The 27,520-nt window shown below is 39.6% G+C and overlaps 1 protein-coding gene across 2 annotated transcripts in view; it reads left to right on the top strand.

Moving 5' to 3' along the window:
• Positions 1-27,520, top strand: part of LOC130914337 (mannosyl-oligosaccharide 1,2-alpha-mannosidase IC-like) — a 383,071-nt gene that overhangs the window by 46,530 nt on the left and 309,021 nt on the right. The window contains exon 1 of one of the 2 annotated variants that reach the window (XM_057833415.1): positions 22,886-23,471. The exons of the other annotated variant lie outside the window; for it this stretch is intronic. Coding sequence (XP_057689398.1) covers positions 23,403-23,471 — 69 coding nt within the window. The 5' untranslated portion in view covers positions 22,886-23,402. Of the gene's footprint in view, positions 1-22,885; positions 23,472-27,520 lie in introns of those variants that run through there. 2 annotated transcript variants of the gene reach the window in all.

Here is a 27,520-nt window from a genome sequence, read left to right as displayed (position 1 = left end):
TCATTTAATTTTGCGAATCAACTGTTAAAGTTGTTAAAATTGCTCCCGTTATTCCATAATTTCATTTCTGTCTACTTTCGACATGTGAAAGTTTTAAAACTGTTTTGAAGATAGATTCAAGTCAAGTTTTTGCCGATTTAGGAGTATTTTAGATAAAAAGTTAATTAGGTTCACTTGGAAGGTTCACAACTGCCTACTAGGGAAGTCTTCTGCTTTAAGATGGCGGCTGTTTACTAACGCATCTAGTTTTCAATACTTCAAAGTTGCTAACGCAGTCGAGTCTGTAGTTTTGCATGTAGTTCTATATACATATGATATCTATTATCTTCAGGAAAACGACGTTGATGTAGTTTGTAGCGGCTGTCAGCAGCAGTCAGGTATTCTTGTGTTTTTTTATCCAGCGGCGTGAGTTGAGCATTGGCATTACCCGGGTCTATGACAAGTATGATGTTTACTTTCGGGACGCAACGCGGTCAGTTTCTCATTGCGTCTCGAAGACCGCGCTGTGTATTAGTTCCGCTTTACTTGACATATTTCAATAATCGGAATTTGGATGTTTGTGAATCGTTCTCGAATCTTCCACGGCCGAATCGCTCAAGGATGTAATGACGGCTGGGCATTTTGTACCGTGGTTCTAAGTGTTGGATGGTGCTTCTTTACTCACGAGAGATAATGGCTCGTCATCCAGAATGAATTCTTCGGCACGACTCTTGTTATTCCCTGGGCTTTGGGACTGTCGAGTGCCAGTTTGTCACGCATAGCAAAAGTTTCTGCCAGTGTTAGTTGCGGTTAGTCCAACCTCCTTGAAGGGTCTTATGAGAATTGCCGAAATGTCACGTGTATTACTCGTATTACACTAAGTAGACGTAACCTTTCCTATGTCACAGTGTGTCGCGTTTTCTTGCCTCGTGTTTATCACCCTTCCGTGGGTGGCCGTACTGTGATTCCCGCTAGAGATTTTTAATGCCAGATCAACTCTAACAAAGGGCTGAAACAAGGCAGTCACCCCTCACGCTCATTGCAAAGGTCACACGATTAACCCTGATCAGATGAGTTGAGCGTGAAATGAGTTTTGATGATCTAATTCTTGCCTGTGTGTTCATCGTCCGCGTTTGACTTCAAATGGAACATTTGGTAGAATATTTTCGTTTTATTGGACCTTAGCACGGCTTGACATTTGAAAGTTTGCGGTCCTTGAATATCACCGCGTCTCGTCGCCGGTATCGCAATGACACGAGGGTCAAAACATGTGCAAACAAACAGTAGAGCGATGACCTCAGTCAAGGCAAACAAGTGTCCATCAGGCTTTACCGCATGTGACAACAATCCCCTGAGTTCATATCCACAGATTACAGGCTAAGGGTGGCTTGTAGAAGTATTTTTTTCTGAATAAGTCAAGAGAATACACTGCTCAGAGAAGCATTTTTAAAAAATGCTGGAATTTCTGGTGCCTAATGGCTTGGTCTAACACGTGACAACAATCTGCTTTGTTCATATTCCCAAGTTTCAGGTTAAGGTTCGGGCTGTCAAACGATTAAAATTTTTAATCGAGTTACTCACAGCTTAAAAATTAATTAATCGTAATTCATTGCAATTCAAACCATCTCTGAAATATGCCATATTTTTCTGTAAATTATTGTTGGAATGGAAAGATAAGACACAAGACAGATATATACATTCAACTAAAGCTGAAACGAATACTCGAGTAACTCGAGTTTAAAAACTGACCCGAGTAATTTTATTCACCTCGAGGAAATTAATTTTGCCAGCTCTAAGCATCACGTTTTGCCCGACTACTTTTAATGCGGGACAATGCGCTGACGTCATGTGCGTAGAGGACGAAGCAATAAATACCTGACTGCAGCCAACAGCCGCTAAAAACTACGCCCGCATGACGGTGGTAGCAGGTAGCGTCTGATGCTACGTTGGTAGCAAGTAGCGGCTGATACGTCTCATGGATATCATTTATATATAACAAGATGCGAAATGACAGAGTCAGTGCCGTTAGTAAACAGCCGCCATCTTAAAGCAGTAGACTTCTCAACGCTAATAAATAAGATTAAAGTTACTGTCACTTGCTCACGTAAGGTTAGCCTTGCGGAGGGTTAGCTTTCTATTAATTATGACCACTGTCGATGCGTGGCTAACGTGTCTTACATACAGTCGTTATTTAATCTGTGAAAACGTAGCGCTGTAGAGTGATGAGGGTGTGAAATAAAAACTTAATAATGCTAACTGTCAATTTTAGCTTAGTGGTCATTGCTGGATAAAACACCAAGTAGCACCTAATGTGCTCCAATACAGCAGGTATCAAACATTTATTTTGAACACTGAAAAAACTCAAAATCCTATCAGGACTCACAGTTTAGACTAACTTAAAACTGAACTAGAACCAAAAAATAGGTTGACACAAATGGAAATTCAATTGAACCACGTGGGAAAAACACCTAACTTTTAAGTGATGTGTGTTATCAAGCGTCATGGCATTTTTAGGTAAGAAATATAAATATATTTTTGTAAGAACTAGAAGTTTTTTGAGTGAAAGCAGTGAATTAGTCTTTTTTTTATTGTAGTCACATCTGAGATGCAATTGTTGGCTGTTTTCAACAATGTACTTCGAAAATAAAGACATTGATTGACTGAAAATGGTTCAATATTAGATGAAATGTCTGGTTTTCTCATGTATATTTATCTGGGTCTTTGGAAAAAGACCCAGATAGTGTTATTCTGTTTTTTTTTAAAAAAATGGGATTTCTTCGGCGCGCCGCACAGCCCGAACCACTTGACTGATCGGCACCGTTCAAGTATCGACACGTCCGGAATTTTTGCGCGACGCAGGGAATTTTTCAAACAGCTCCGAAAATTTTTCCGTTGTGCCGCAAATGGCAATTTTGCAAAAAAAAAAAAGATCCATTTTCAAAATGTATCTAGTCCTATAATTTTTGACCAAATTACATAATTTACGCATCAAAAATTCCGGGACAGTGAGGGCATAAAAGTTGTATACAGAATTTGGAAAAAATTTACGGTTCCCCGGAAATTTGACAAAAACTTGCCCATTCATTTTCAATGGGAAACTAAAAAAACTTTCAAAATGTATGTAGTCCTTCAATTTTTGACCAAATCACACAATTTGGGCATAAAAAATTCCAGGACAGGGAGGGCGTAAAAGTTTTATACAGAATTTGAAAAAAATTTACGGTTCCCCGGAAATTTGACAAAAACTTGCCCATTCATTTTTACTCGGAAACAACAACAACAACAACAAAAAATCAAAATGTATCTAGTCCTACAATTTCTCACCAAATCACAAAATTTGGGCATCAGAAATTCCAGGACGGTGAGGGGCATAAAAGTTATATACAGAATTTGAATAAAATTTACGGTTCCCCGAAAATTTGCCAAAAACTTGCCCACTGATTTTTAATGGAAAATGTCCTATTCACTTTCAATGGGATTTCCAGTAGAATTGACATTGCACTGTTGCCATTGACGGCCATGTATGAAGCCAACCTGGGCGGGGTTAAGATCTGTATCACCACAGAGCAAAGACCCAGAGTAATTTCTCCAGAAATTGCAGTTTCTAGTTATAATTGCTCTTTACCTAAGAAAAAATATGTTTTATCCAATTACTCGATTAATCGATTGAATTTTCAGGCGATTACTTGATTACTAAAATATTCGATAGCTGCAGCCCTACATTCAACATACTGTACATAAGTACTATATCAGAATATTACACATGGAACAAGCAGAAGCTATGAGGGGAAAAGTTTTCATTTGCCTAAAAGCTGAAGTTATTTAGTGCAATTTTATTTTTTTCTTGAAAAAGACATTTTATTTCTTCTGTGTTTCTGTGCAGTTAGGGATGGGAATTGATACGATTTTTACGACTCCGATTCCATTATCGATATTGCTTAACGATTCGATTCTTTATCGATTCTCTTATCGATTCTAATTTCGGGAAAAAGAAGAACAAACATTTTAATCTGCATCAGGTTTGTTTAATCAGAAGTCACAACCTTACAAACTCACACCGAGGTCAAAAGAGGCCCAAAGCCTCAATGTTAACTGTGGCAATAAGTGGTAAATGCACAAGAATGTGGAACATTTTACTGAAACATTTTTCTAATAGAAATAAAAAATATTGGTATATTTTGGCATATAGGTCGTTGTTCTGCCTTTGGCAATGTCCCCAAACTTTTTCCTGTGAGGGCCAAATAACTTTTCCCTTCTCTGATGAGAGGCCGGGGTCAGTTTGTAACAGAAAAAGTGTGACGATTGCAGGAGTGCGAAATGTAAAAAAATTATTGTTTTTCAGAAAGCTACAATCAAATAACCCTCTGTGGATTCTTCTCGGAACAAAAGTAAATAAAATAAAAACAATAATATAATGTAATAATAATAAATAATAATAGCACTATTAATTAAATAGATAATAACCAAATAACCCTCTCTGAGTTATTCACTGAAAAAGGCCAGGAAATTAATAACACTACTGAGGGAGAAAAAAACAAAAAAAAATTCAAAATGCTCTCTGGAATTGTTCAGGGGGCCGGACCAAATATGGAGCCGCGGGCCATAGTTTGGGGACCCCTGTTTTTATTTACCAGTATATTGAAATGCATGCCTTTTAGTTTTTATGGCGCTTTCACGCTCAAGTGGTGGCGCCCTTGCGCTTTCTCACGCGAAGAAGAGCGCGAAGAAGAAAAAATGCCGCATCCAAGCCAGTGAGCGAGTTAGTGAGAAAGGGAAACACTGCCACGAGCCTACGTTCTTTGTTAATGTTTGTAAAATATCCACAGAGCCAACGCCTGTATGTATCATCTTCTGTGTTGTTGTTGTGTGTTTCCACTCGCGATCGGACACTTAAATCCAGTTGTGTAGTGGTTTAAACGATGTGCTAATGCTAGCGAACGCATGCTAACTGTTTGTTATGACTGTGTTAGCAGCTAATCATTGCTGATTTACGTTGATGCAAACCTGTTTGTTATTGGGGACGAAATTGATTTGTTTCATTTCTATTTTTAGTTTCAAGTGATGGTTGAATAAAGTCAGCAAATTATACCAACGTCTTCTGCATCGTCATTTGGGAGTTTAGCTAGCTGTATAGCCAGGACTGAGCCTTAGCGTCTCGGTGAGGACAGTGCAGTCTATTCCCTCCCGATGCAGTTATTTCCATCTCGCAATGACTGCAAGTCGCTTTGTTGTAATTTTTCCTCGTGAAGTGAAGACACACTTTCGAGCGTTCGAACCTACGTCATTGTTATGTTTACGGCGGCAACGCTCGTGCTAAACTATCGTAACCTTTCATTTTTACCCTTTTTCCTGGTGAAGTCTAGCCAAACTTTGGAGCGAGTGGTTCTTGGCGCCATGCTAGTTTGATGCGTCTGGACAACAAGACACGTCACGACGCAATATGCGTCTTTAGGGATCGTTAAAGGGATCGTTAAGGCTTTTTCATTGTGATGTCGAGGCCTCGAAACACTCGGAACCGGTTCCGAATTGGAATCGGATTTCGATTCCCATCCCTATTTGCAGTATTAATATTCTTGTCTTTTACTTAAAAGAGGCATGGTCTATTGTTTTTAGTTGTGATTTCTTAAAAAGTATTTTTGAATTCAAGATTAAACATCGCGTTTAAATGGGTGTACTTGATCTATTAATATATAGTGTATTATCACTGTGTTATTGTAAATTGGTTTAAAATACAATGGGGGGGGGGGCAATAATATCGCAATAATTTATTAGGTAAATTATCGCACACTAAAATTTGTTATAGAGACAGGCCTAGCGGGAATTTCTGGTGTGTAACGGATTGGTCCAACACATGACAACAATGTGCTGTGTTCATTTTCCCAGATTACAGGCTAAAGGTGGGAAGCAGAAGTATTTTTTTCTTACTGAGTCAAGCGAATACACTGCTCAGAGAAGAATTTTTAAAAAGTGCGGAATTTTTGGTGCGTAATGGCTTGGTCCAACACGTGAGAACAATATGCTGTGTTCATATTCTCAGGTTTCAGGTTAGGGTGGCAAGCAGAAGTATTTTTCTCTGACTGGGTCAAGAGAAAAAACTGCACAGAGAAGATTTTTTTTTAAAAAGTCCTGGAATTTCTGGTGTGTAATGGCTTGGTCCAACACGTGACAACAATCTGCTGTGTTCATATTGCCAGGTTTAAGGCTAGGGTGGCAAGCAGAAGTACTGTATTGTTTTTAGAATAGAATAGAATAGAATAGAATAGAATAGAATAGAATAGCCATTTATTGTCATTATACGGTTGTACAATTAAATTGTGGAGTGTCTTCCTTTACAGTGCAGGACAAGTAAAAAAAATCTCGGAAGTGGCTTGCAAGAATTAAGTATAAAATCTAAATAAATGTAAAATATGTATGAATGTAGTCCTATGTCTGGGCAGTGCAAATAATTGAAGTGAAGTAGCAGCAGTAGACAGTGAAGGCATTGAATATTGCAGATTAATATTGGATGGTGGATTTTTTTCACGCTGCTCCATGCTGTCAGACTTTTGCAAAAGTTGCTATTCGCATACGGCCACTTTTGTAAACGATCTGACGCCGCTGGCAATCCAAGCCTTCAATTCAACTCGGCACGTTATTTCCATTTCTTCTAGAATTTTCCATGATGCGGGTATGCTAATTTTACTAATGCACAACGATGAGGGCCTGCTACTTTTATTCGGGCACAAAGCACAAAGTTAAAATACGGGTAAGAGTGCAAACTAGCGTCTTCCTCGACACATATATTCCACGTGTCTTACGCTTACATTTTATGTTCGAGCGCTCTTGGCGGTCGTTAGAAAAATTGGCCGCATCATTGCATACGCCGCAGGATTCAAAATAAGGGAAAAAAGTAGTGGTTTGTAATCCGGAAATTACGGTAAATAAGTATTGCACATACAGTAGAATATGTGTGAATAGAAGTTAAGTTGCAGAAGTTGACAGTGAGGCATTGAATATTGCACTTAGTAAGTATTGCACATAGTATATTGCATGTAAATGAACTGCACAGAGAAGCAATTTAAAAAGAGCAGGAATGTCAGGTGTGTGATGGCCTGGTCCAACATGTGACAACAATCTCCCGTGTTGTTTTGATGCCTGTCTTATAAACTGGTTAGCAAGAAATAAGGAAGGAAGCCTCTTACTTAGAAAAATATCCAGTCCAGCTAAGTCATGGCGACATCCGACGAGTGACAACAATCTCCTCTATTCATCATAAATCCGGGCTACGATGTTGGCTAGCCAGATGAAAAGGAAGTCATTTATAACATGAAAAAACAGCAAATGTTACCCCCTGAGGGTAATCTGTGATAACAAAAAGACTTTTCTCTCAAAGGCAAACATCCAAGCTCGTTAAGTCCTGACAGAGTCCTTTATGTGACAACAATCTGCCGAATACGAACTTACCTCTCACGTAAAGGTTTCCTGGATACGCTGCCTTCTGGATTTTGTCTCTAAAGGGACAGGATTTTTTTTTCTTTAAGACAAAAGCTTCAACCAAGGGAGTAAATGAAAAGGATTCATTTCAGTGAGTGTGTGAATCATGCTGAGTGAGCAGCTCTATTGGGAATCTGACTTTAAAATATGGAGCTGAATAGGATACTCTATGTCACTCCTACACAAAGAGCTTCTCGCGGCAGTACAGAGATGGAGGCACCATTTGGAGGTGCAAAGGTTCTTTTGGAGTACATTGATAGTTCTGTGGTTGGGGTAGTGTAGTGGTTCTACCATAGTTGGTAGTGAATTAGAAACCCAGCCACAGAGCGGAGTAATAGATGATGACAAAGTGTTATTAATATGTATTCTGAATGGATGGAATTGTGGGGTTGTTTTGGGACACATTGACTTCATAAGTGGTTAAATTGTGACCTGACGTTTATATACGAGGGTGTTATCTAGCGGGGTGGGCCAGTGGAAAGCCTCCCCGACATCATCGCGACTGACATGAATTATTCATGAGCAGACAACACGGGGAGAGAGTGTATGCTCCTCTCCAATCCAATTGCACATGTCTCACTGTGGATATCACATCACTGCCTTCCTCTTGCTCTTCTGTCCCCCACCTTCTGTCCTTCTTCATATCGCTCCCTTGCCTCGCCGCTTTCATCCGCCCGACGTCTAGTTCCCACGCGCCGGAGCATATTGGAAGAAAAATGGAAAGGAGAGAGACGGATCGTTTTCTTTCGTGTCGGCCCAATTCGTGTCATCTCGCCCCCGGACCAAAGCAAGATGTCTGAACGTGGCGAGGATGTGGAGTTAGGAGTGCAGATTAGAGGCCTGTACTAGCTTGCTAAGGTTGTACTCTGTGCAACACATTACAGCATGGTAAAGACATGTTTGGGTAGATATAACACCTTGTGTCAATGTGTAAATTTTAGGGGTGCCAAACGATTAAAATTTTTAATCAAGTTAATGACAACTTAAAAATTAATTCATCGTAATTAATCGCAATTAAAACCATCTATAAAATATGCCATATTTTTCTGTAAATTAATGTTGGAATGGAAAGATAAGACACAAGATGGATATATACATTCAACATACAGTACATAAGTACTGTATTTGTTTATTATAACAATAAATCAACAAGATGGCATTACCATTATAAACATTTTGTTAAAGCGATCCATGGATAGAAAGACTTGTAGTTCTTAAAAGGTAAATGTTAGTATAAGTTATAGAAATTTTATATTAAAACCCCTCTTAATGTTTTCATTTTAATAAAATTTGTAAAATTTCCAATCAAAAAATAAACTAGTAACCTGCCATTGTTGATGTCAATGATTACTTACACAATGCTCATGGGTGCTGAAGCCTATAAAATCAGCCGCACCCAAGCGCCAGCAGAGGGCGACAAAACTCCGTAAAACACAACGAGTACACATTTCACTGTCCTGTCATTTTAATCTGTTTGAGAGGGGCATTTGTGCGTTAATTGCGTCAAATATTTTAACGTGATGAATTAAAAAAATTAATTACCGCCCGTTAACGCAATAATTTTGACAGCCCTAGTAAATTTATCAAAACATTTTTGAGGATAATTTAGAAAAGCTCAACAAATAAACTCTTACACCTGTAAGTTTTACTTCAAGGTTTGCATACCGTAATTTTTCGGATTATATGCAGCTACTTTTTTCCTTCATTTTGAATCCTGCGGTTTATAGTCCAGGGCGGCTTTTTGTTGATTTATTTGGGTTAATAGGTAACACTTTATTTGACCGTCCCATCATAAGAGTGCCATAAGAACGTAATAATTATGACATGACAGTACCATGGTCATTACTGAATGCCGATGACAAATAACATTAAAAGTTATCTGGCAAATTATGTCAATAATAGTGCTGCAACGATTAATTGATTAACTCGAGTATTCGATTAGAAAAAAAACTGTTCGAATTAAATTTTGTTGCTTCGAGTATTCGTTTAATTGAAGTGGAGTTCTAACGTTTATTTTGAAAGTGTTTGCATTTAGTTTTATTGATTACAGTGCCCTCTGGTCTGCTTCTTTTCACATGGCTGATTCAAACTGCTCACTGTTAAGACCAACGTAAGCTAGGTTTTTGTTTGAGCTAATGTTTTTTAATGCATTCATCATTTACTTTATAGGTATATTTAGCATTTTTGTGGGAATATGTGTCTGAACCATTTGTTAAGAGCATTGTAAAAAAAACTACTGTTTTATAGCATTTAAGCTAGTAGACATTTTCTATGTAAATTAGCCAATTGTTCCTTTGTTGTACATAGTTCCTCATTTAACAAAAAAAAAAAAAAAACAAGTTTGAGGTTCAGCAAAGGTATTTTCATTTTCATGTGCCTTATCCGATTACTCGATTATTCGAACTAACTAGTCCATCGATTAATCGACTACTAAAATATTCAATCGTTGCAGCCCTAGTCAATAACTCCATTTATGTCCAATTCGTATCTTTAACATCCAATCAAAAGTGAGATAATTTGCCGAATGACACTAAATGGCATGTTATGAGCATTCAGTAATGCTCATGACAGTGTCATGTCATAGTTATGATTATCTTATGACAGTCTTATGGCACCACTGTCAAATAAAGTTTTACCAGAAACCATAACTAGCAATTAATGAAACAACTGGAACAGTAACTGATGAAATAATTAGCACAGAATAGAAATTTTGATGAATATTCTCATCTGTAGCGCTGCAGTGCATGCTAGGAGGCATGATGGACGACAACAGTGTTGACAGCAGGTGGCAGCAGAGGTTGACTGTCTCCCCCAAGGGAACAGTGATGGCCAAATGAAGCTTCTTGAAGCAATGAAGCTTTGCAGCTAATTGGTTCAAAGCTTCATGGTGGTTCGTTTGGTGTCCTGACAGTCTTATGTTGCCGCTGTCAAATACATTGTTACCGGTGAATATCTTTTGGTGTAAACATCCCATAATACAGTGAGGATAGCTGCGACTTATTGTCCAGTGCAGTTTGTCTATGAACAAAAGTTGTTTTCATGTTAAATTTGCCGGGTGGCGGCTTATAGTCAGGTGTGCCTTATAGTCCAAAAATTATGGTACTATAGACCCCAATCACGTGATGTCACAACTCCGCCCCCCTGACTGGTGCCGCCATATTGTTCGTCAGCTCATCGTGTTTACATATTTCCGCTACGTACATTCCTCTTATTATTGCGTGTTTTTCTGCTTGTCTAAGGCAGGGGTTTTCAACCCAGTCCTCAAGGCACACTGTGGGTCCTGGTTTTTGTTCCAGCCGATCCAGCAGAGACAGTTGAACCAATGAGGCTTCTGCTAAAACAAGCCACACCTGACTGCAATCAACTGATTGCACTTGTAAAACACCAGATTGGGGAAAAAGTGTTGTCATCTTGTTTGGTAAGAATGAAATCCTGCACCCACAGTGTGCCTTAGTGGAATAGGTTGGGAACCCCTGGTCTAAGGAATCACCGCCTAGTAAACGAACCCGAAAACCTTCCTGACAATCGTTGACATTGATTAATCAAAATGGTGAAGGCATGGGTGGCGGTTGGTTGCAGTAACAGAGAAGATAAACGGTCATTTTAGTAGTTACTGTGTGCCCATTGTTAAAAGGGCAAATCTCGAAATCAGCACGGTTTGTTTATCTCGGTCCATGGTGCGTTTGTGTCGACAGCCGTTAGACAGCGGCGAAAACATCAATATGATGCCAACACGATCGCAGACATCATCAGACGGAGACTACGAAGCTCGTCGCCACAAGATGAGCGCAACAACAGGTGTTGTGCCGAAAAATAGCCGCCCTGCGTGAAATGTCCTCCCTGACGGGGGCGCTTAATTATAACGCTTTATTGACGTGAAAACATCAAATGTTTTCATGGACGCATTACAGTAATGGATTTACGACTGTAAGATCAGTTTTAAATAATTAAATTACACAAAAAATTAGTACTGTATTTTAGTAACAAATAGTGAACTGGGCCACATAAACATCTTTGAACAGAAATGTATTAGTCTACAGGTTTTAACGACCATATCCCAATGACAATCTCACAGGTATGACGTTTATTAGTTCAAACAGAGTAAAATAATACATATTCACGGTGCAAGAAAGTCGTTTCCGTGTGGGCACTCCCGTTCGGCACACACCGGCCCGTTGTCGATCAAGTTTCATTTTGCAATCGTGACAACGGTGACGCTCAGCTGACCAAATGTCGGTTTATATTCGGACCGGTGCCGATTTTGGGTACCCGACTCCTCATCGTGACATAAACTGGAGTATGATTGGAAATTTTGTGGTCTCAGGACGAGCTCTGACGCACGGGACGGGAGGAAACATCGGTTTGGGCATCAAATATGGATCTGGCGACTGGATCGACCGAAGCTTTTCCAAATAACGGCTTTTATGCAACTCATCCAATGAGTTTACAGCGTCTGAAAGCACCGGGGCCTCCATAATTTGCAAGTGAATCCACCTTTAGAAACTATGATCATTGACAATACGGACACACAATGACGGACAATATGGCGGCACAATACAGCAATCACGTGATTGTTTGACGTTGGTGATTGGGGTCTATAGTGGTTTCTGAATTTGTTAAATGCTGCTAAAGTTAATGCTGCGATGTACAGTTCTTTTTTTTAATATTTAGTAAATCCAAAAGAAAGATAGCTTTCGCGATATTACCTCATGCCAGACACTTTCGGCGAGAAAACACCATTTGCTTTCTTTTGACTGCCACTCATACTTGAGCCTTCATCTGGGTCATGATTTTGTCCAGTGTCCAGTTCTGAGTTAGCATCTTTCCTTTCCGAAAACCTTTCCGTCGCTGTCATCATTATAATGTTGCTCGTGGCTAATGCGACTGTCACCTTTACCTGACGCATCACTAAACAAAGTGAAACCTGCTGATAAGGAAGAGTATTACATAATTATCCACCATATGATAGCGCAGACACTTGGCAATAGCACATTTTTTAAATTCATTTTCACAAATGTTTTAGAGCAATTAGGTGAAAGTGAATGATTTTCCAATGCACACCAGACACTACGCCACGGCACAGTAGTGTGTTGTGGCACAGAGGTTGAAAAACACTGCCCTAAGGGGCATGATATCTCAAAATGACATCATGCGAAAATGCTGAGACAGTTCTCTCTCAATAGGCCACACCCCCAAAGTCACTCTCTGCCAACATTTATTTTATGGACTCGAATACAAACATTTATTCTCATCCACGCCAATGTACATTCGATCTAATTAAACCGGGAGAGCTGGTATAGAAGGATTTAATAAAACGAGGACTGCAGCTATTAATTATTTTAGCAGTCGATTAATCAATGAACTAGTTAGTTTGAATAATCGAGTAATCGGAAAAGGAACATAAAAAATAAAAATACCTGAGCTGAGCCTTAAACGGTATTAAAAAAATAAAGAAATGAGGATCTAAGTACAACAAAAGAACAATTGGCTAGCTTAAATGCTATAATTTTTTTTTTTTTTTTTTTTCCACAATGCTCTTAATAAAAGGTTCAAACATATATTCCCACAAAAAAAACCCAAGTAAATATACATATAAACTAAATTACGAATGCATTAAAAAACATTGGGTAACTTACATAGCAAAAGTCCGCTAGCTTAAATGCTATAAAATTATTTTATTTTTATTTTTTGACAATGCTCTTAATAAAAGGCTCAAACCAGGGCCGGCCCAGTCTATACGCAGACTATGCAGCTGCTTCGGGCCCCTGACCACTTGGGGGCCCCCAATCTGGCAATTGTTTTTTTTTTTTTAACTACAGTTTGCTTTATTTGACTTTTGTGAGTTTTGATACTTGATTACAAGCTTTAAAAAAATAAAAGTTCTTCCTTAACTTCTTTCTTTCCTCTTTTAGAAAAAGGTTTGGCGCTATCTACTGTAAGTACTGACAATCATTTGGGGGGAGAAGTTTTAAGTATACAGTGCAACAAAATCTGATTAATATACAAAATATGGACGGATGGGTTTCACAGTATACTGTGACGAAATGGTGGGCCAAAAATACGGGCCCCTTTGCATTATTTTGCTTAGGGCCCCCAAATGGCCTGGGCCGGCCCTAGTTCAAACATATATTCCCCCCCCCCCAAAAAAAAAGTAAATATACCTATAAACTAAATTACAAATGCATTGAAAAACATTAGGTAACTTCCATAGCAAAAGTCCGCTAGCTTAAATGCAATAAATTATTATTATTATTATTATTATTTTTTGGGCAATGCTCTTAATAAATGGTTCAAACATATATTCCCACAAAAAAAAAAACAGCTGAATATACCAATCAACTAAATTACTAGTGCATTAAAAAACATTAGCTAAAACAAAAACTTTTCTTATGTTGGTCTTAACAGGAAGCAGCTGGATTCAGCCATGTGAAATGAGTTATATAATATTCACTGTTCCTACTTGAGGGCAGTGTATCCACCCAAATCAATAAAACTAAATGCAAACACTTTCAAAACAAACCATTAAAACGCCACTTTAATTAAACGAATACTCAAAGCAGCAAAATTCGAATCTTTTTTTTTTTTTTTCAAATCACTCGAGTTAATCGATTAATTGTTGCAACACTAAAGAAAACATACAGTAGCTTTCTCATTGCATGAATTGCACTCTTTAAATCAAGGTGGCGCAATTCCTCTCTCACAACCAATGCCAAATGGAGTCCCCCGGTGTGAAAGGGGAATCTTTCAATAGTATAAGCAATAAACCTCACAAGCTTCTCATTGCATTTGCATTGTGTTGCGTAGGACGCCGCACGCACGACGGTTCGCAAAGGGTAGCGAGCTGCTGATCAATAAGCGCTTAGTAAACTCCCACATCCACACACTGCTGCTAAGAGAAAAGCTAAAGAAGAAAAATAACAAAGGGCCAACTGGAGGACGAGTCGTTGCCACGGGCTTTGTTATCTCCTATCGAAATGTCCATATGTAATATAACGCTCACAACAACTTCCTATCTTCCTGCGCACATGCACTCCTTAGGCATCAACATCTCAAGACAACCGCACTGTTTTTTGGTTTTGTATACTGAGGCCAACTTGTAAAAGTTTACTGTTATTCTTCCGATGAATGAATGGACTTTTTGGAGGCCTCAAACTTCCTGAAAGCTCACCTTTGCACTTGAGTGTGTTCTGGTAAAATGTAGTATCTATCAGGGGTCTTGATCGGTACTTTCTAGGTACTACATGGTCGGTGTTGAGTTACTGGAAAGGAAGTGACTGTTGAAATTCGCCTCCCCAGTCAAGCCGCACGGAAACAGCGACAGCCAAACGAAGTGTCGCTTTGCCGATGCTGCTTCGCACGCGCCAACTGGGAAGGCGGAATTTCGCGCGTTCATCTCTGAAGTTAACCCTTTGTACTGACTCCATGTTCCAAAAGACTCGCCGAAAGCAGATTGCCAATTTATTCGTCGACAATGGTCAAAAACAAGGCAAAAACAGACGACGGAGGGACAATTCTGGATCCAAAACAAGGCTAAATGTTTCCGAGCAGCAAAATCTGTGTTATCTCAGTGTCCAGTGTTTTTAAGTCCGTGATGTAGTGGGCCGGCTGAAGGTGTGTCCGGGCGTTGCTTTGGGATCATCCCTCTCTGGCCGGTTTCGGGCTGTTTAGGTTCGTGCGTGGATGGGATGTGGTTGCCACAGCGACCGACGCTGGTCTTGACGTCCCAAGCGCCTGCTATCAACTTTGTTATCCGGGCTGGCTCTTCTTGTTGTCGGACAAAGAGCGTTTTTTCCTTGCAAACTGATTTGCAAGTTTTGGTGCGTCGAGCTTGCTCATGGCGCACATGTTGGGCTTCTATGATAAGATGGCATTGTGTATTTATTCTGCTTCTTTTCATTAAACTATGGTGTGCTATCTATTCTACACTAGGTGTGTCAGAGCAGTACAGTCCCACAGTAAATATGAGAAATGATACTATTCCCTGATTAATTGTATTCCGTGTGTTCGAGTAATGCAAACAGTTAGACGGTCAAGAATGTCCCCAAATTAATAGGAAGTGACTCAAAATCAACAGGAAGAAATCTGTAAATGCCCTCAAATGAACAGGAATTGACCTGTGAATGTCCTCTGGTTTTACTGCTATTGACGGTGCGGTGCTAGATGTCCACTCCAGTCAAAATAAAATCGGATTTGTAGTGCCGTCAATGACTGCCTGTGAGCTAACGTGTTCAAATAGAAGATCTTCGTAGCAACCTACGGAGCCCCTAAAGGGACATCGACGGAAATTAAATAAATTTAAGGAATCTGGTGTGCACCAGATAGATAGTTTCTGGTAAACAATAGCATCATATAGCATTTAAGCTAGCCGACTTATGCAATGTAAGTTATCCATTAGCGTACCGCACATAACCAGTCACCTTTGCTCATTAATATTCATGGCGTGAGCAACTGTTGCTAGGGGGGTCAAACTCGTTTGTTCCTCATGCGAGATGCATGTTAATAGTGTACGAACGAGATGTTTATTCAGCTAAACCTACCAATTCTGTCTGAAAATCATGTCGCTGGTGCCAAATTCACTGGTAAAGATGTGGAAGAATATACAAATGTTCAGTTAAAGAGATGGCTTGAGTGTCGAGGGCTGAAAAAGAGCTGACCTGGTCCATAATTCGCTTTTTTATCGACACCTTTTTCTTGTGTGCATTGCCTTACGACACTGACGATGACATGCTCCTGTTTCAACAAGCTATGCTTTACCACCATATGCCCTGTCTTTCTTATATATTATATCCTCTGTTTGTCTTACGTCTCTTCTTTGGGGACAATTATATTGCTATTTTTGTATCGCGATCGCAAATGCTACTCAGTGACAACCAACGAACACTTTTAATTTTTTAATTAATAAAACAACTCTTAATTCTATTTATTTACACTTCCCCCTTACTAAGGTTGTTTCTTTATAACATAAAGGTAAAGCTGTTAAATCAAGAGCCTACCTGTAGGCATGAACAGGCTTTACGACAAAAGACCAAGGCCAAACATGGCTAATTTATTTAAACATCCGTATTTTAGAAAAATAGGCCTACATGACTGTTGTGATATATAAATAAAATTTTGATTATTTTCAGGTCATTCATTGTCAGACAGAAGCAGCACGGCAAAACGCAACGCTAAAAAATAAGTAAAAATATCAAACTGGCTTACCTCTTTCGGGGAGGCTATGTATCAACATTGTCATCTGTAGGACCATGGCCCCCAAAAACTGTTTACTGCACCTGAAGGCGAATGGCTTCTCCTTGTTGGCGTTAAACTGGTATTTTGGACGTCCGTTAATCCATTGTTCACATTTTTTCTCCTCTGAGTTTTTGGCTTCGGGAAACATAAGCTGTATGCAAGCGCGCGTCTATGTTGACCCCCTTCCAATCTATGATGGTGACGCCACGCAGCCTTGCGGTCTGAAAATAGCATTCGTGCGGTACACTATTGTTGTAAACATTAGCATTTAGGCTAGCTAACTTTTTCCAAGCAAGTTGGCCAATGGCGTACCGCACGCAGGCCATTTTTAGACCGTGACGTCACATCGTAAAGCGGAAGTAAAGCCGAAATGGGACATTATAGACCTGCCCTCACATAGACCCAACGTAATTTGTGCTACTTTTCTCCGGTAATCTTTCAAAAACGAACTTGCCGATCACGCATTGCTTTTTTGGAACTTGTAGAAACGACTCTAGACATTACGACACATGAAGGATGTTTTCTTCATACGTTTCCGGAAACCAAAAACTCGGGAGGAAAAAATGTGAAGACCGAATCAACTTGCGCGGACTTTTAACACCAGCTCGGTGAATCCATTCACATTTCATATGCAGTAAACATTATGTTGGGTTGGCATGGTCTTTCAGAGGACAAAGAGGTAAGCCATTTCTATATTTTAAATTTATTTTTTAGCGTAACGTTGTGCCGTACTGCTTCTGTCTGACAATGAATGACCTGAAAATAATTACAATTGTATCTGACTGCCACTGTTACAGTTTCTGTAATATATATATAAAAAAACAACTTTAGTAAGGGGGGAGTGTAAATAAATTATAGAATTGAGATGTGTTATCTGTGTTAATTAAAAGGGTTCGTTGGCTGTCACTGAGTAGCATTTGCGATCGCAACACAAAGCTAACTAAATTAGAACGGTAAGAGATGTAGGACCAGAGGATATATAAGAAAGACAGGGCTGATGGTAAAGGATAGCTTGTTGTAACAGGAGAATGTCATTGTCAGTTGCGTGGATAAAAAAGCTAAAGCTATGCTTAGGTCGGCTCGTTTTTTTTCATCTTTTTCAGCCTTCGACACTAAAGCCATCTCTTTAACTGAACATTTTTATGTTCTTCCACATCTTTGCCAGTCAATTCGGCACCAGGCATATCATTTTCGGGGAGAATTGGTAGATTTAGCTCTGTAAACATCTCCTTCGTACACGATTTCCATTCATTTCCTATTAGGGACAAACGGTGGCAATGAATATTAATGAATGGAAGTGACGTGTTGCTTGCGGTACGCCATTGTTGTAAACATTAGCATTATATAGCATTTAAGACAGCGGACTTTTGCTATGCAAGTTAGCTACTTGTTACATTGTTGCAATTGGCTAACTTGCATACTGTAGGAAAACTCCGCTAGCTTAAATGCTACATAATGCTAATGTTTACCAGATAGTGCACCAGATTGTTTCTGGTGAGCACCAGATTGCTTAAATTGATTTTAATTCTATCAACGCCCCTTTAGGGGCTCCGTAGCAACCTGTTGGTTCGTTTTTTTTTTTGTTTTTTTTTTATATTATTTTTTTTCAAGCAGTCTTGGTGGGAGCATATCAATAACATTTTGGGCTACAAAGTATTGTGATATCTCAACTTTTCCACATATTGCCACACTGCTAGTATCTATTGTTCAGGCCTAACTAGAAATTGATGTATAACTACACATAACCGTTCCGCTGAGCAAACCAGTGTCTCCTCGTGTCAGATAGAAGCTCTCAGTTAAAGGACCCCTATCACGTCAAGAGGTACTTTACTGAATTTGATAGATTGTACTTCACTGTCCTTCACTGTTTGTAAAATGAACCAAAAAAAAAAAAACGCAAAACACAATTTTATGCTTTAAACAACAAATTTGAGAGTCGCGGTTCCCACCTTCTCCCTGACACAGGCCAGCATACGGTTCAGGTTTTCCTGCGTCTCTGAGCGAACGTCCGAGCTGCATGGTCCAAGAACAGCTCGGAGACGCTGGACAACCTGATATTTGCCATGAGGACCGTAATCTGTTCTGTATCAGGGTGAAAGGGGGGGGGGGTGGTACATCTGGTACTAAACCGTGACTCTCAAATTTGTTGTTTCATTGCTACGGACGCTGGAAAGGTGTGACTTTAATCGTGGGACACCCTGAACTCATACAAAGGACACTTGACAAATTACAGTTTGTGCATTGATAGAAAAGAAACTGTCTATTCATTTTGGCTGGTATAGCCCTGTAGCACCTGCCAATATGAATAAAACCTGTGAATTGGGTGCAAAACAGTCGGCAATGGTCACTTGCATTTCAGGTGTGTGTGTCTTAACCTTCACTGAATCCAGGTTTTGAACCTCTAACCTAAAAAAAAAAAAAAAAAAAAAAAAAAAAAAAGAGCAATCTGATGTTTTTCAAAGTTTCGTTGCTGTAACATTTCAACTTTACTTTTTAAATGGATCCTCTATTTTTAAGACAAGTAGTTCTTAAAAGATAAATGTTAGTATGAGTTATAATTAGGGTTGTTCCAATCATGTTTTTTTGCTCCCGATCCGATCCCGATTGTTTTAGTTTGAGTATCTGCCGATCCCGATATTTCCCGATCCGATTGCTTTTTTTTTTTACTCCCGATTCAATTCCAATCATTCCCGATAATTTTTCCCGATCATATACATTTTGGCAATGCATTAAGAAAAAAATGAATAAAACGCGGCCGAATATATACATTCAACATACAGTACATAAGTACTGTATTTGTTTATTATGACAATAAATCCTCAAGATGGCATTTACATTATTAACATTCTTTCTGTGAGAGGGATCCACGGATAGAAAGACTTGTAATTCTTAAAGGATAAATGTGACTTTGTATATTGTGACTAAATATTGCCATCTAGTGTATTTGTTGAGCTTTCAGTAAATGATACTGTAGCCATTTAACTGTTCTGCCTAAATGCATGATGGGAAGTGCAAACATGACTGTGCGTAGTGACAACAATTGATATATCTTCTCTGCGTTGGGAAATAATATAGGGTGTTAAGAAAAAGATCAACTACTACCTTTCTTCCCTACATTGCTTCCCACGATATTTGTAATTGTTGAGAGAGGGATTTTAAGGCTTTAGCCAATTAAATAAAGGCTGCCAAAATTCACTCTACTCATTTTACGTTCCTTTTAGCTCTATATATAGGTAAAACGGCGACATTATAGATTGAACGCGACAATGCGTGAGTAGGTCGTGGAGCGCATGCGTTAATTGCGTTAAATATTTTAACGTGATTAATTAAAAAAAGAAATTAATTACCGCTGTTAACGCGATAAATTTGACAGCCCTACTTTTAGCCAAAACTAAAGAGTCTGGATGAGTTTAAGACATTTTGTCTGTAACGTTAAATACAATTAAAAAACGATTTACTTAAAAAATATATATATCCGATATTTTTTTGCCGATTCCGATACTTTGAAAATGACGTGATCGGACCCGATCGATCGGCATCAGGACATCTTTAGTTATAATAATTTGATATTAAAACCCTTCTTAATGTTTTTGTTTTAATAAAGTTTGTAAAATTATTTGAAGTGATAGGTCGCCATTCTTGTTACGTCGCAGTGCGTGACGTCATCGGTCCCGTTGCCGAAATTCCAGCGTGTCACCGTTAGCTTTCCCAACATCTCGTCCGTTCGACCCTTTCTATTTGAACCAGAACTGAAAAGTGAAGAGCTGAACAGCACTGTCGGTCGTTCACAAGACGAGCTTCATGGAAAAATGCGTGCAGCAAATACCTGATAAGACAAAAGTTGGGTAAATTTGGTGATGCGAGAGAGTGCTGTTGGGAACTCCGGTTGGGAGCGAGAGTGTATGCTGCTGGGAACTCCGGTTTTATTAGCAGATATTCAAAGTAAGCATATTGCATTTTCAAACTTATCCCAATATAATTATGTAGATTGTTAGCATCCAGAGCTGTTGTGTGCTTTACATACAGTACAGGCCAAAGAGCACACCTTGTGTAATCCATGTCCATGTCCATTGTAACGCGTGGTAGCTAGGATACATGGGGAGAAAGGGGAGAAGCTTCCACTTATGCACATTTATTCACAAAAAAAGTAATATTTCCACCTTGACCACTCTTTACTCGGGAGCTCAGCAGTACGCAAACACGCGTTCCCTGACGAACTCCAACATTGTTGTAAGGTCCACGTCAGAGTCACTGTCATCACTGTAGCGTGCCATAGTGCTTTAATTATTTAGTATGATTTGGGGAAAACTCCCACGAAGAATAGTCAACAAAAAAGATAACAATAGTAGGGTTGTTCAGATCATGTTTTTTTGCTCCCGATCCGATCCCGATCGTTTTAGTTTGAGTATCTGCCGATCCCGATATTTCCCGATTTGCTCCCGATTCAGTTCCAATCATTCCCGATAATTTTTGCCGATCATATACATTTTGGCAATACATTAAGAAAAAAAAAAGAATAAAACTCGGACATATATATGCATTCAACATACAGTACTTAAGTACTGTATTTGTTTATTATGACAATAAATCCTCAAGGTGGTATTTACATTATTAACATTCTTTCTGTGAGAGGGATCAACGGATAGAAAGACTTGTGACTTTGTATATTGTGACTAAATATCACCATCTAGTGTATTTGTTGAGCTTTCAGTAAATGATACTGTAGCCATGCTCAAATGCATGATGGGAAGTGGAACCATGACTGTGCGTAGTGCTACCAATTGATATATCTTCTCTGCATTGGGAAATAACATAAGGTGTTAAGAAAAATATTAATTGCTACCTTGCTTCCCCACATTGCCTCCCATGATATTTCTAATTGTAGGAAAAGGGATTGTAAGGCTTTAGCCAATTAAAAAAAGGCTCCAAAGGCTGCCAAAATTCACTCTACTCATTTTGCGCTCCCTTTAATCTCTCTATATAGGTGAAACGGTGCCATTACAGATTGAGCGCGACAATGCGTGAGTGGGTCGTGCAGCGCATGCATTAATTGCGTAAAATATTTTAACGTGATGCATTTTTAAAAAAATTAATTACCGCCGTTATCGGGATAAATTTGATAACCCTACCTTAACCCTAAACTAAAGACTGTGATGAGTGTAACATATTATGTCTGTAACATTAAATACAATTAGAAAATGATTTAATAAAAAATATGCAGTATATATATTAAAAAAAGGCATGGCCGATATTTTTTTGCCGATTCCGATACTTTGAAAATGAGGTGATTGGACCTGATCAATCGGGATGCCGATCGATCGGGACATCTCTGGGCAATAGTAATCCAAATCCGCGTTTTTTACTACCTCGAAGATCCGGGAATTAGACCGATCCCATAGCAATGTCGCAGCCACGATCAGGCCGTCGTTCCACAAAATAGACTGATCCGAAAAGCCGCTTTGGGACCGACGAATCAAAAAAATGGACAGATCCGAAACCAATATTGCAGACGCGGTGGGACCGTCGGATCCAGAAAATAGACGGATCCCTTACTTGACTGAGGATCCATGAAAAATGTTCGGGCGCCAGTTGTAACGCATGGTGGGTAGGATACGTGCATACGGGGACATAAAAGGGGGAGAAGCTTCCACTTATGCACATTTATTCACTAAAAATAATAATTCCACCTTGACCACTCACTTCACTCCCCTTGTTTCCATTTGACTGGAAATTGCATCCAAAAGCAGCGCATCGTGGCATTTTACTTCGCGAGTTTAGGCAGCAATAAGCAATTGTTGAACTCGCTACACATTTGGAAAGATCCCATCACTGCGAGCCCGCAAACCATGGCGCCAACTAACGGTCAAAATATGGACTAAATATTATAAATATTGCCATTGATTTGACATGTTATCTGTTTCTAACAACATATTTTAGTACAAGAGAACAATTGTGGTTTATTAGAGCCTACATGTATTTAAAGGGTATGAAAACGCAAAGGGGGTGTGAGACATCAATAGAACCGTTATGTGCCAAGATAACAAATATTGATAAAGTTAACAAAAAAATCAATCATATTAATGAGCAATTATCGAAAATAGATCGAAAATGACGAACATTTCCGAAAGTGTTCCGGAAACAGCCGAATGGGGCGGAGACGTCATAACGAGGAAACAAAAGGTCGAGGCGGGTGCCATCGCTGTTTATCGACGAGAGAGTTGCGTTCGTGTTTTATCAAAAAATCGCTAAAATGGTTCAAACCTGTCATGCTATGTGGTTTACAAATAGCCATTTGTCGCAATGTAGTACCCATGAGTTCCCGAACGCGAGAAAAAGAGCTGGACTACGCAGACAATGAGTAAAGTTCGTCAATGCTAAGAGGGCTAATTTTGCAATTTTACAGGGAAACGGGAACCTGTCGAGCCAGAAGATGTGCCTACAACCTCAAAGAAAACAAAATTTATGCTACTTCCCAATCACCAAAGACCCACGAACTGCGAAGGAGTGAATTCGTGACCCGTATGTGAATAAATCGAGTGATTCGAGCATGTCTGTGGAACAGGAATATCAGCTTGTAGAGATCGCAAATCACGGCGACTTAAACGTACATTTGAGACAACAACTCTACCAAAGTTCTGGATTAAAGTCATTTCGGAATATCCCGACATCGCTTGGAGCGCGCTGAAAACTGTGCTACAATTTCCAACATCGCTAGCTTGATGCTAGCTCCTCTCACTCTCCCATCTCGTCTCAACGAAACAAACTCAGCCCTCCCACTGATTCAGCGGGTGAGTTGTATTTTTTCCCTGCACTTAACACGACGGGGCTAAAAACAAATGCTATTTTATATTTGCTGTATTTTTCTTCCGCACATTGCCGGTGTTCTGACAAAGTTGGCATGCGCGTAACGTTAAAAAGGACCGCGAATGCAGCGATTCCTAAGTACACACTACAAACTTTCTTTAAAGAAAGGAATATTAACTTACGTTTGCCATGTTTGGCGCACACAACAACTGCACGTAGCCCTCTCACTTAACGACTTTGCCGTGTCGTTAAGCGTTAATTTACGCCATTTCCGTGTTGCACATGTATGTTTGTGATGTAAATAGTTTTTTAGCACCATTGGATAACATTGAGAGTCCAACTGAATATAAAAGAGGGACACCGGTCCGTGAAAAAAAAGACACAAATCACACCGGTCCGTGGTGCAAAAAAGGTTGGGGACCTCTGCTCTAATCCCATTCATATTTGTGTCGGTTGGCAGAGCGAAACCGATGATAGCATATTAAACTATAATTATTCTATACATTACTTTATTTTGCGGTCACGGTGTATCAGCTTCACAAAAAGAAATGCAAAACATACCATTTGGTGTTTCTCACACGGACTGTTGTCGGGGTTTCATCAGTGTGATTGCTCCCCTCAATGATCCTTTCATTAGGCTGCATTGGCTTTCGTTTGGACTCAAATTGATAACCCAAAACACCAAAGAAAGGTCATAACTCTCCTCGTCACCATTAGAAGAATGTTCGTTACGTCGGATTTGTCGCTGCAACTAGAAACGTAATTGTCCGCCATCATCGCCGCCATTCAGTACTAAAGCACTGAGCCGGTTGTTTCCTTGTTTTGATGTCACGCACACAATCTGCCAGATTTCCGGGATCTCGGGGGCGGGTCTTTTTAGCTTGAAATTGACCCAAATTTCTCTCATTTTCTTGGTGTTGCGATGTGTGTAATTACTCGAAGTGACATGATATGAATCCAAAAGGCATTCGTTTATGGATAAATGATGGAATATTAGCATTTCCCCAGGTGTTGACATACACTTTAAGTTAGACGATCACTTTAATAAAACGCTGTGAAACATGAACGCTCACTACTAGCTAGAGCTGAAACGAATACTCGAGCAACTCGAGTAACTCGAGTTTAAAAACTGATCCGAGTAATTTTATTCACCTCGAGTAATCGTTTATTTTGACAGCTCCAAGCATCACGTTTTGCTCGGACTACTTTTAATGCGGGACAACGCGCTGATGTCACGTGCGTAGAGGAAGAAGCAAAAAAAAAAAAAAAAACTTACTGCAGCCGACAACTGTTACAAACGACGCCGACGTTGCTAAATACTAGCCCGCACATGCTACGTTAGTTGCAGCTAGCGTCTGATGAGTCTCATAGAGATCACATGTATGTTGAACTCGATGCATATTGACAGACTAGGCCACGTGTGGGCAGCGTTAGCAAACAGCCGCCATCTTAAAGCAGTAGAGCGCTAAGCGCTAATAAAGAGCGCTAAGCGCGAATATATAAGATTAACGTTACTGTCACTACTAGCTCATCTTACGTTAGCCCTGCGGAGGGCTAGGTTTCAATTAATTAAGACCACTCTCGATGCGTGGCTAACGTGTCTTACATACAGGCTTTAACATAACATAGCGTTGTGGAGTGATGAGGGTGTCAAATAAAAACTCAATAATGCTAACTATCAATTTTAGCTCAGTAGTCATTGTTGGATAAAACACCAAGTAGCACTAGTCCCTAATGTGCTCCAATACAGCCTGTATCATACATTTATTTTGAACAGTGCAAAAACTCAAAATCCTATCAGGACTTACAGTTTAGACTAACTTAAAACTTAACTAGAACTTAAAAATGGCTTGACACAAATAGAAATTCAATTGAAAAACGTGGGGAAAAAATCCTAACTTTTAATTGATGTGTGTTATCAAGCGTAAAGGCATTTTTAGGTGTGTATATATTTTTTAATATATATATATATATTTTTAAAAATAAGATCTAAAGGTTTTTTGAGTGAAAGCAGTGAATTAGTCTTTTTTTTTTTAATTCTAGTTACATCTGAGATGCAATTGTTGGCTGTTTTCAACAATATACATCAAAAATAAAGACATTGATTGACTGAAAATGATAAAATGTCTTGTTTTCTCATGTATATCTATAATTGCTCTTCACCTAAAAATATATTTGTTTTATCCGATTACTCGATTAATCGATAGAATTTTCAGTCGATTACTCGATTACTAAAATATTCGATAGCTGCAGCCCTACTACTAGCCCTTCATGGGTAATAGAAAAATAATAGCAAAAAAAATAAAAAGGCTGCACATATGCCTCGGGTGTATTTTTAGCTTGAGAAGAGTCACCTCGAAGTGTCGAGATCAAGACCGTGCTGCAGGGAAAGAGGGTAATCTTGTAGCGGCGCTGGTAGTGGGAGTCAGAAATAAGACATATGGGGCATAAACAAGGCTGTTACTGTGGCGACCGCCGCTCGGAATCTGTCCGTGACAAAAGAGAGGCGCTTTATATGCAGATGAACCAGCGCAGATTTAGTCGCTATACAACACAAAGAGGAAATAGGCCAAAAAACGCCCAATAAAAGCCTTCCTTTCTGCAGTGGAGTAACAAAACACCTTTTAACGCATCAGACAACCCAAAGCAACAGGAAGCGGGTTTCTCTTTCTCATATCTGGTGGCAGGAAACAGGAAGTTGACTCAGCGCTCTCGGTATCATCACTCATTTATCGGGGTCGGAGTTCACCTCGCACCCGTTCCCGTCCGAAAGTAAAACAACACAGGGATCAGTAGTACCCCGCCGCTTGTTATTGACGCTGCAAAAAGTACATCGGAAAGTGTCCGCTCAGCGCTTTCTTGTGGTTTGCCTTTTAGTCCCCCAAGGCTTTCTTTTATTGGACAACACAGGAAAGAAACCGATGGAGATTCATGAGTCATGTGTCGGCGTAGAGAAACATTCCACGTTTTTTAGCTGAAGGCGACGTGTAAGTCACTGCTCCTTAACTCTGGGAACGTTCATCACTCCAATCTCTCTGTGACTCTTCGTCCACCTCATAATCCTGATGTCGTTGCTTTTTTTCTCCCCAACCACACAAGACGGAAGTTTGCCAGGGATCAAGAGAGGCAAGCTTGATAACCTTGCAAGCTTTTAATGGAGTTCCAGTTACTCTTTGTCCTAAAGATTCTGTCCACTCTCAACTTTAAGCCGTCTCGTAAAGTGATAAGAAAGTTCAGTCAACACAATATAGTGCGCCAGTCAGGAGGCGATTACCTACGCCTAGAGGCTCCTGGTAGTTTTTGTGTTTGAAAGTTTGCAGGATTACACAGAAACACCTTCAGTTGTTTTTACAAAAGTTGTTTAGTATTTCTTTTTCAGGGTCCTTCGGTAAAAAAATATTCTTTTCATCCAGTTTCATTTTTTGTAGCAGCCATTTTAGTTCTAGGCGTAGCTTTTGTCCTCATTTTAGCCATGTTTTAGGGGCAGTTTACATGGCGACTCTGCGAGAAGACGAAAAATTTCATGTTTGCATTTATATGGTTTCATTTCCATTCAAACAATATCGCAATTCCGCATGAAAACGATGTAGTATTCATGCCAGGCCCTAGGTGGCAGTGCAGATTTACAAGGCGACAGCGAATGATGCACTTTGACCTCCTCAGCCCGGAAGACAACATGCCCGCCCTCTCCAAGTAAAGGCATTTTCTTTTGTTCAAAAAGGCACAACAATGGAAACATTCAACATATTTAAGTAAAAAACATTATGAAAACAATAAATTAAAGCCGACGTTCCGCCATTTGCTGTTTTTAATGTTTAATAGCACCGCTGCGCACGTCCATGTGACGTGCGCGAGTGCTTACGTCATCGAAGCGAAGGCGGTTTCCGTGCATTTGAATGCGCTGCGACCCCCGTAATCGAATTCTTCCACTTGGGAGGCAGGATTCAGAATTTTTCGTCTTTGCCTTTCGTCTTCGCCGACACCATATGCACGCGAGGCAATTCCGCTACTCAGTCATTGCATCTTCATGTCG

This window comes from Corythoichthys intestinalis, chromosome 4 (assembly GCF_030265065.1).
Source record: "Corythoichthys intestinalis isolate RoL2023-P3 chromosome 4, ASM3026506v1, whole genome shotgun sequence".
Taxonomy (NCBI): Eukaryota; Metazoa; Chordata; class Actinopteri; order Syngnathiformes; family Syngnathidae; genus Corythoichthys; species Corythoichthys intestinalis.
This window is presented reverse-complemented; position numbering and strand designations above follow the sequence as displayed.